The sequence below is a fragment of the Staurois parvus genome, unplaced genomic scaffold (assembly GCF_062004578.1).
Source record: "Staurois parvus isolate SC_StPar_1 unplaced genomic scaffold, SC_StPar_1.0 ptg000414l, whole genome shotgun sequence".
Classification (NCBI taxonomy): domain Eukaryota; kingdom Metazoa; phylum Chordata; class Amphibia; order Anura; family Ranidae; genus Staurois; species Staurois parvus.
The window spans coordinates 2,071,910-2,082,881 of record NW_028318210.1 but is presented as its reverse complement, the minus strand read 5'-3'; the positions used below and the strand labels follow the sequence as shown (position 1 = coordinate 2,082,881).

Below are 10,972 nucleotides of genomic sequence, written 5' to 3'. Positions count from 1 at the left end.
TCCGGCGGATGCCGGCATCTGACTTCCGTGTTCCGGTCCCCGTGACGTCGGAACGTTCGGGCGGCGGAACCGGCGGGAAATTTGAAATTTTTAAAAAATGACATTTTTGCTGTCATTGCTTTTTCACTGCATTTCACATACATTTTGTCCCCACTGCTTTGTCCTGTGCCCTGCCTGCATTTTGACTGTTCTTTCTGCCTGGAAACTTAGAAAAGTCCATGGCGGCCAAAAAGCGTCCCTTTACATCAAAAGCGGTTTTAGAACAGCGATAGTAAATCAGAACCACTTGCAGAATTGAGTGATGATTTGTGGGGAAATTCGTCATCAGACACTGAAAACGATTTTGCGACTTTGCTCAGCGATGTGCGAATTTGCCTCTGTATTTCAAATTTCAGTGTTTTTGGTTTGATTATATTATTGAATTAAATTTATTATTATTATATTATTATTTTTTATGATTATTTATTAAATTATAATTTATGATTTCGTGTTTCAAGTTTTATCATATCCGGAATGTTTAATAGACTCTTTTTCGGATAGATTTCAGTGAGTTATTCCTAAAAATTACAGCCTACAATTAAAAACTACATATTTCCATGCAAAAAAATGGTACCGCTTTCAGCACAAAATTCCTGACATGATCATACCGCCAGGGAGGTTAAGGAGCTACATGAATTACTAACCTGTTTTATCCTACTCTCTGGTTTATTTCATTTGTGTAATAAAAAATGCTGTCTAATATTTTAAGAACTTAAGGTGGGTGGCTAGAAGTCTTTTTTTTTTTTTTAATTGTGTCATACAAATCTTAAAAAATCCTCCCTAAGCACAAACCTTCAGCTTCCCACACTTGCACACTTTGTACCCTTCACAAAGTCAGGAATTTGTAGGGTTAGATTCAGGTGTATGATTAACCTTAGACACTTGATGACTACTTTGGAAACTGTTTAGTAGAGGCCTGCATTCTATCAATCACAGCTCTCTAATGCCTAGTACAGACGATGAGAATATGGGATGAATGATCATCCATTTGTTTTTGCATACTAGTCTCATATTGTAAACGAATAGCTTACTAAAGGTACGGAAATTCACATAAGACAAAACACAACTTCGGAAGTGATGTAATGTATTATTTCGTTTCTGAGCATGTGGTCTTGGTCACTATTTTTTTCAAGTACTATACTAATTACATAATCATTTGTTATCTTACAAGAAAAAATGTCCATGCCTGTCCCTTCGGATATTTTCACATCAACTCTCATGATCAGCTCTTGAAAGCTGTGTGCTAATAAATAGATTCGGATGATCGCTCCAAATGCATTTTTTCACCAGATTTTCTGACCCTGTGTACTAAGCATAACAATTAGAAGCCTTGGAAAGAAAAAAAAATGTTACCTTCTTTCCTAATTGATGTTTTTTTTCTATTGGCTTTCTTGGACAATGGAAAATTCATATTTTTTAGCATATCAGAAAACATTGGATGATGTCAGGCAAACTGAACACAGTAGACTCTTAGATGTTAAACAAAAAAAACCCCATACTTTTATTTTCCTTCCCCACACCCTGCAGTTGGTTATATTCAACCCTTACCCTCCGATTTTTTCATTTACAATTTAATATCAGGTCAACAACAGAATATGCAGGTAAGCAGGCTGGGAGGTTTGCCTACAATTATGCCAGTATGGTCTTGCTTCTCAGTTCTCTAGTCTTGTACAGTATATCAGGTTGCAGAATATAGAGAGAATTCTGGTGTTGATCCTTCAAAAAAGAAGTGACTGAGCCAATGTGCACCTGAAAGACTTTTTGAATGGCACGCTTAGAAGAAAACAAATATGCTTTGGAAGTTTTTATAACAAAATCTCCCCATGTGAATATAATAAGAATAAAGTATGAGAGTAAAGAAACAAATATAAACTCACAAATCGTTCATTTTTTTTTTTTTAAATTAAGTTATTTTTGTAATCAATTGATAACATTCCAGAGTCAGGCATTTTACCCAACTTTCTAAACAGCACAAGAAACATATTGCAAAATGTCCAATACACACAGCTTTCCTGAGCTTCTATAACTAACCGAATACAAAAGGAAATTATGATTCAAATAAATTATATTTCCAGGATTTAAAAAAAATGGAAAGTAAAGGCAATGTCAAAAAAGAACATTCATAAAAAAACAGGCTGCTCTTGCAGGTGTGGGCCATGTATTTTGCAGGGCAATAAAATAATAATTGAACAAGAAAAAAAACCAAAAAAAAACCCCGAAAACATTTCTTTAAATAAACACATTGAATAGGAGGAGGAACTTCGTAAACCAATCAGCTTACACAGCTAGAAGGTACTCTTATGCCCTGATAATGCATGGATATATCTAGGAAACCCACATATTAGACAGTACACAGGTAGAATTCAAAGTCACAGTTAAATTTACTCAAAACTTCCATTTCATATGTAGGAAATTACAGGAAGGAAGAAATAGAAAAGGGAAAAGACCAGATATGTTTGCGTAATGATAGGAATCAGCTAGATAAAAGATTAAAGTAATTCATTCTTTCTGCACAAACATTTGGGCCTAGTGATACAGAAATCGACTTGTCTGCAGACACAGCAAGCTCCCTGAATTCAACTTTCGGCACTTTACAGGTGTATTTGCCTCAGGGACTTGCAAAACATAAATTAAATGTTTTTAAACTGTGAGAAACAGGTGAGCCACCATACAAACGTTTGATGCTGGCAGATAACCTATCACCAACTATTTAAGTGCATGTTCATTTTCTTCAGTCTTGGTTTAGAGTGAAGAGCATACAAATATATACTGAATACAGAAAAATATTTGATTGGAGCAGACACACATTACTGATACATTGTATCAAAAAATATAAACTACCAAGACATAGAGGACCCAATATTTTTTGTGGGAATGACTCAAATAGGGGCCTTGGGAGAAAATGTCAAATGTGTACAGGCCTAAATAGTTAAAGGAAACACAGACCTTGAAACATGACCTACAGGGCTCATATCTATCAAGTATTAATGTTCAGCAGCAAACTTATTTCATGTCTAAAGCATGAAAAACAGGCCCTGCATGAATTTTATTTTGTACAACGCAGTACACAGCAATGCACAAAGCATTCCCATCACATCTCTATATGTGCACTGTGGTGAAGTTAAGAATGAATAGCAACATACATACACTGCATTATCATGCATTGTAGTAATGCGCATTACAGCATGTGCTGGGCTGTGAATAAGTCCTAGATTTATGAAATATATCAAGCAGCTAATGGCTTAAAGAGAACCAGTCACAAAAATGTCCTTATCCTATATTGGCTCTTAAAATGAAAGTGTAATGGTTTTGAATGTGTATACTTTTTAACCATTAGCCGCCCGGCCAATAGCCGTTTGGCGGCTTGAAAAGCGCTGCAGCTTTCCGGGTCCACGCCATTTGGCGTGCTCCCGCACATGCGCCGTTTGCGCTATTGCAGAGCGGCGCAGCAGCGGGATCTGTCACCGCCCGTGCACCTCGGACACGGCCGATGACAGATCCGAGTACCGGCTCCCGTTGCCGGTACCATGTGACCTGCCGCGACCAATCACAGCAGGTCACATGACAGTTGTATACAATGGATGGCTTCATTCATGATGCCATCCATTGTATACTAGTGCCTAGCTGTGAATGGTCATAGCTAATCACATGCACATGTCATGTGATTAGCTGTGACCAAATCACAGCTAAGCACAAAAAAAAAAAAAAAAAAAAAAAGCTGAATGAATCGATTTCATTCAGCTAAATGCTTGCTTATAGCAAAGTAATTCTTTGCTATAAGCAAATTGTGTAAAAAAAAAAAAAAAAAAAAAATACTGATCACTTCCCCAAAGTAGTACAATGTTACTATGGTAACATTGTACTATTTTGGTCATAGTAAAATATGAAAAAAAATCTTAAAAAAAATAAAAAAAAATGTAATAAAAAATTAAATATAATAAAAAAATAAAAAAAAATTAAAAAAAAATATAATTTTTTTTTTTTTTCATACTGTCACCAGTCAGTGTCCCTGTTCACCGCCATGCCAGTTATATGATGACGCTGTACTGCACTGGTGACAGTATGTAAAAAAAAAAATAGTGAAAATAATATTTTTCATTTTTTCATTTTCGGAAAAATTATGACAAAAAAATACAACTTCAAAAAACTCGCCATTCCTCTTATGAAGTACGTCCGACTGTCTACTCAGCAAAAAGGGGTTATTTGGGGATATCTGTACTATTCTGACATTCTTGGACCTCAAGAAATTAGATTGGCTGTCAGTACTTCAGGATTGATCAATATTCAGATCTATACCATAGTTTGTGAACTCTATAACTTTCCTACAAACTAAATAATACATCCTAATTTGGGTTATTTTCACCAAAGACATGTAGCAGAATACATCTCGTCCTAAATTTATGAAGAACAATTATTTATTTGTAAACTTTTATAACAGAAACAAAGAAAAATGTGTTTTTTTTTCAAAATTTTTGGTCTTTTTTTGTTAATTTAGCAAAAAATAAAAACCCCAGCGGTGATTAAATACCACCAAAAGAAAGCTCTAGTTGTGTGAAGAAAATGATAAAATTTTAGTTTGGGTACAATGTTGTATGACTACGCAATTGTCATTCAAAGTGTGAGAGCGCTGAAACCTGAAAAATGGCCTGGGCAGGAAGGTGTAAAATTGCACGGTATTGAAACGGTTAAATGGGTCATTAGCTCCCACTTTGTATTATTTTTTTTGTATAAAAAATAGATTGCAATTAACACGGTGCTTCTATGTCATGGTGATCAGAGCAGTCTGGGATTTCTAAGAAGACAGTTCAGCACTACTGGAACCTCTATAATAGATACTGCACACAAACCCCATGAACTAGAGACAAGACCGGGTGGGTCCCTCCTCTCATTCGGAAGTTTGTTTTATGAGAACTGCAGAGCAGGATATAAGGATACACATTCTTTATAAATGTCAAAAACTGAATAAAGCTGGCTATATAAAGATCAAAATTGGCAGGATCAGCTGCAACAGGCCCTAATTTCGACTGTTGTGGGGCCAACCACCAATCGACTGCTGTTGAAGGGAAATACTCAAAACCTTTTCTCAATTGGCTGCAGTTGCTGATCAAAATATGATGTCTCAGCACGGGTGGGAGTGGGATTACTTCATCCACTTAATTTACAAGGATGGAGAAATCCTTTTTTTTTTTCATCACAATTGCTGAATTAACAAAAACACAGTCAGCCGTTAACACACTAAGGGCCTCTGGATAAGATCAATATTTATATTTTTACATGTTTCATATTTACCTGCCTAAAGAAGCAATACAGAAACACTATATATTTAATTTGAAGTCAATCTTGGGAGAAATATGTAGTCTAACATTGCTGTCCTAAAAATGTTAGCTTCCAGTCTGTCACACAGAGCTCTGGTTTTAAGGGTACTTTCTCACAATAATGACGTATGAATATCAGATATTCTTGACAGAAAATTCCAGTGTAAAAACACAAGGATGACCTGTATAGTACATGCGCATATTTCCATGCATAAATAAGCAGATTTTGCGCATACGCATAAAAATTCTTTTAGCTCTCTTTTGGCAAGGTAGTGTGATATATACGCTTGAAATACTGACCAGCAACTCAGATTTTTTTTAATTTTTACTGAAACATCCTTCATACTTTCCTCAGCTGACTGCCAAGGTTCCGCAATAGTTTGTGGGATGTTATGAACAGTACCAGAGCTCCTAAGCTGGAGAAAAGGGCAAGACCTGCTCATTGATTGTGGTCAGGTAGAGATTCAGATGATACACGGATGATATGGACACAATTACAGGCTCTTGCCTCTCTTGTGGTCCCTGCTCTCAAATGTTCTTATTAGATATGTTAAGTGATATGTAACAAACACAACAGAGTGAGTAGATACAGCGTTTACAAACACTTCTAATTAAAACCTGTCACAGTCCACTGCACCTGTAAATCATGATTAAAAATACAAGAATATAAACACATGTAGAATGGATTGAGACATTTCAAAAAGGTGTGCTACATGGTTATGTTTATTGGTGCATCTGCTATATTATAGTAGAGGGGTATTCTTGTTTATGTAGGAGCAGAATAACCAATTTGTTTCTTGAATTTTAAGTGCTGTGACAGGTTCACTTTAAGTGCTTTATTTTTCTATTTATGCTTCATAATCAAGGGCACATTCACACCAGCATGGTCCCCTGCGGTGCATTAAATTTACTTACATTAACACAAGCTGCGTTACAGCTGCCTTTTCATTTGAATGGGCTTCCTAATGCACCGCAATGGACCAAAAATCGTTCATGCAGCATTTTTAGAAGTGCACTGCACAACAATGCAGATGCGCTGGGAAGGGGTTTTAAAGTGGCATTTACAATGAATGGCACCGCAGCATGGTAACGTGTGCATTATTGCACTGATGTGAAGCGAGTCTAAGTAAGTTTGAGAGAAAGGTGGCCAGGTCAATGGGTGCATGAATTCTTACTTGAAGCTCTACTTAGAATGTCTTCTGACTGAAGCAGCCTGATAACTACTGTCTAACTTTTCAGGCAAGTATCACTTCACCTGTCACCCAAAATAATACATGGGTGGCTGGCCTCAATGAAGATGACCACATTTTCTGCAAAAATATTTATATACTTATATAAGTGTCTTACCACAACACAACATTACAAGAATTATACAATTAAAGCACCTGGGGGGGGGATATCAATTAGAGGATTCCAAGGTAGGCAGATTTTTCTTTTTTTTGGGAATACTATGTATTTTCTGTTCTGCACACTGAATGCATGGCTTCAGTATAGAGGAGTATAGACCAATGGCACAGCCTTTTTCTTCATAAAATCACTTTAATTTACCATACTTGTCTTTGTATATTTATATCTATCTATCTATATATATATATATATTTATAAATAAAACACTCTGAACCAATATCAGTTTTTTCTTAGTGCATTGTTGTAGGAAAAAGAATGCTTTAGTGCAGTTTCCTCAATAAAAAGGATTTTGCCACAGTAAAAAGAAAAGGAAATAAAAATGTAGCCTTCTGCAGTGTACAAAACATTTTACAGTTTGCAGATATATGGATTTCTATGCAGTTGGGAGAAAAATGACCATAAAAAGGAAAAAAAAACAAAAAAAAAACGACAACATGCTACAACATGAGACATGGCAATTATTTTTGGCAAATAAATTAGAAAAATATGAAGATCATATTCTGAATGGAGAAATACAATATTTTTCTGACTTAAAGCATATGAAATGCATAGCATTATTTTGTTTTTACATTTAGGATAATGGTCTTATAACTTTCTGGTTTTATATTTTTATGCAGGTGAACATCCACGGATGCTTAAAACAAACGCAGAAAAATAATTGTACATGTCTGGGCTGCATCGAAGCTCTTAAAAGTCCCAACAGAATAAAAGTTCTCTCCTTTCTGTAAGCTTGAAAAGATGACTGAAGGCAGGCTTACACTTCGGCCCCAAGCTCAAGCACCCCAGTCTCAATCACAGCCACATATTTGTCCTCAATCTTAATCAGTAGGATTGTTTTGTCAATATGGGACCTATTACAAGGGTCTCTGCTGCAAGGCACCCAGCGGTGAATTACCTGTAGAAACCAATACAAGAAAACAGGAAAAAAAGAGAGAAGGGAACAAGATCAAAGAGAAAGGCTAGCATTAGGAATCTGACATGTTAAGTCACTTGCATGTTACTTTGTATACTTTTGTAATTTCTTTTGTCTAAAAAGGACCGAGGTTCTAAAACAGAAATGTAAATGGACCTGTCAAGCAGCAATTAAAAAACCTTTTATTAAAAAAACAAAAATAAAAAAATCTCATTAGTGACAGATTTGAAATTGGAGTAACTCAGGGGACCCCTTAGATACTTGCAGTTCTTTGTTTTGTGGTTTATTATCAGAGAATTATTTTGGACTGAACAGATAGGTGGAATGCAAGTACAGGTTCCCAGTTCCTGCACTAAAATGCCCAAGCTATTCAGAAGGTGGGTGCGCGAGGCCGTTATTGCAAACAATTATTATAAAGTGTCTTTAATTAAAGTGCCACAACAACTGCATGAAATAAAGTGCAAAATATAGTGTTATTTGTGATAACGGTGCAATGTAAATGAACTATGCCAATATCAAAGTGTAAAAAATGTCCATTCCTATATATCTCTCCCAAAATGTACTTAAACCATATTCATACTCCAGTAAACGGTCATCTGATATAAAGTGCAGGTAAATGTCCTAAAATGCTGATCTTAAAAACAGTGCCTTCTTCCAGTGCATTTACATCAAACACAGCTGTGCTCATGTCCACCTCCCCTTCACCCGTGATGGGTGCCAGTCACCGGATCTGATGCACTCTCTTATATGTAAAGAAGGTCAAAACCATTAATTAAAAATGTACTCCACTATAAATAACGCAAACTGCAAACATAGGTATACACATATTGAGCCCTGTTGTTTTTGCCCTCCTACAAGATGGCTGAGTTCCAAAGTGCTGGAATTGTGTCACCGGAAGTGATGTAGGTACTAGGCTTCGCCTCAAAACATTGTCAGCTATGACGTTATCACGTGTGAAGGGGAGGTGGACATAAGCACAGCTATATTTGATGTAGAGGCACTGGAAGAAGGCACTGTTTTGGGGATCAGAATTTTAGGGTATTTAGCAACACTTTATATAAGATGAACTTTTATTGAAGTATGAACTTGGTTTATGGTAAATGATTACAGAAGACATACAAGGAGGTGAGATATACAAGGATGAACATTTTTGTAATACTGGCATAGTTTACAAATTACATTGCACTTTGTCACAAATAGCACTTTATTTTCCTATTTATTATTGCATGCAATTGTTGTGGCACTTTAATTAAAGGACACTTTACAATATTTGTTTGCTACAAGGCTAATGTTATATTTGTGGATATAGGAACAGTAATTAAGAGCAGCACTATTAATCCGAAATTTATTTGCACACTATTGCCCAATAGGACAACAGAGGGTGCTCAGCAGCTTAACCCTTACTGCTAAAAGTACATCCAAATAGGAACAGAGTGTGGTGGTTTATAGATACTATGTCAAGCTTATGTTGCAGTCTGTGACCCTGCTGGAGTGTACAATACAAACGCACATGTTCCTGCGTTAAAAATGGCATATAAGTGGGTGCTGCAGCGACCGTTGGCTGGAACCGAACAGCATCAGCAAGGGAAAATGTCACCAGCAAACCGAGGATCACCAATATGAGTCCAAAAGTTTTAATGAACGATGACATAGTTACAGCAAGGCAACGTTTCGGAGTCTCGCAGGACCCCTTCATGAGGCATGTGACCAAATGTGGTCCCATGCCTGATGAAGGGGTCCTGCGAGACTCCGAAACGTTGCCTTGCTGTAACTATGTGATCGTTCATTAAAACTTTTGGACCCATATTGGTGATCCTCGTTGTGCTGGTGACATTTTCCCTTCCTACTGGAGAGGTTGCACCTCAATTAACATACCTTTGACAGCAGGACATGAAATGATGGGAGCAGTTATCACTAAGACAGGATGACAGATTGTAACAACCTAACAGAGGGTCTAACCTCTCCCTATTTTACTGAGAAAATGTTTTGGCTGGAATTTGGGCTTTATTGTGAATGTTATTTAAGTCACTGCTGGTATAAATGGGCCCCTATAGAACAAAAATTTGAAGATTCAGTAGTTGGAGTGAAATACTATTAAAAATGTAGCTAGAATTAGGATTTAAGGCTTATTTGACAACTGTTAAAGTGGAGTGGTAAGCAATAACCCCCCACATCCCAGCAACTATCTTACCAATAAAAAAAACTGTTAAAGCAGAATACTGATTGGTTATATAGTGTGTTGCTCAGCAACCCTGCATAGTGTTATGAAAAGAAACCATCAGCACCTCCAAAGTTTCTATAGCAAAAGATTTTTTTTTTCAAACCACGTTACATTGAAGTCATCCATATCCTTTCTTCACAATTTGGTTAGTCACTGTCCTGAAACCAGCAAGTTCTTATCAGGCCATCAGGATGACAGCCCTGGAGCCTTTAACTTTAAAAACCAAATCAACTGTAGCAATGTCTCTGTTCTGACAGGCTCCCTTTATATATAGGCTTTAGTGTTTCAGTAGGATGTGTGTAGGTGACAGATTCAAATTGTAAAAGCTACTGGGGGGGGGGGGGGGGGGGTTGGGTATGCTGTGAAAGAAATGCTTAGAGGAGAGAAGCAAGTTGTAGATAGTAGGCTTGAAACCATTATCACAAGGCAGACTGCATTAGCAGCTTTAGAGCATATACATTGCCTTTACTTTCTTTGTCAGCTAAAACTGCAGATATTATTCCTTTCAAACAAATTGAAATAATAATAATCAAAAAAAAAAGTTTAAAGTTATTTTTGACATAGTGGGAGTAAATATAATGTTGGAAAGTATGTGGTAAAGGGCAGTCACAGTACTTCTGTGTGCAGATTCCATCTTCCTGTGTGTATTCCATGTGGAGGTGAAATATTTTAAAGGGAGATCATCTTAAGCATTGCTTTTGTCGATGCTTAAAAGGAAAAAAATAAAAAAAACTCACAGTAGTCTTATTTTATGTGTAGGAAAATAATGAAGATGTGCTGCAGCTTGAAAAGTCCACAATGTCTGATGTAAATTATGACCAAAAGCTCTTATTTACAATACTCCCTGTTTATTAAAGCAGCAGTGCAACAATATGTCCCACCCAAAACATCGAGTGATCCTTAAACGTCCCACCCATAATATATGGAACAGTATTTAACTCTGATTAGCAAAATTTTCCACCTTTAGCTATATTATAACAAAAAAAAACTATTAACTTAAAGTGTCCTCACAGCTTCATTTTCATTTAGTCAGCAATACAACGGAGCCTAAAGGACAAAAAATGTTTCTCCTTTGGA

At 36.5% G+C, this 10,972-nt stretch overlaps 1 protein-coding gene across 7 annotated transcripts in view; it reads right to left on the bottom strand.

The window, feature by feature from the left end:
• Positions 1-6,980: 6,980 nt before the first annotated feature.
• Positions 6,981-10,972, bottom strand: part of PCNX1 (pecanex 1) — a 236,382-nt gene continuing 232,390 nt past the window's right edge. For all 7 annotated transcript variants that reach the window (XM_089686842.1, XM_089686844.1, XM_089686845.1 and 4 more), the window contains one exon: positions 6,981-7,656. In XM_089686842.1, the coding sequence (XP_089542968.1) occupies positions 7,516-7,656 (141 nt within the window). In that variant the 3' untranslated portion in view covers positions 6,981-7,515. The remainder of the gene's footprint in view (positions 7,657-10,972) is intronic.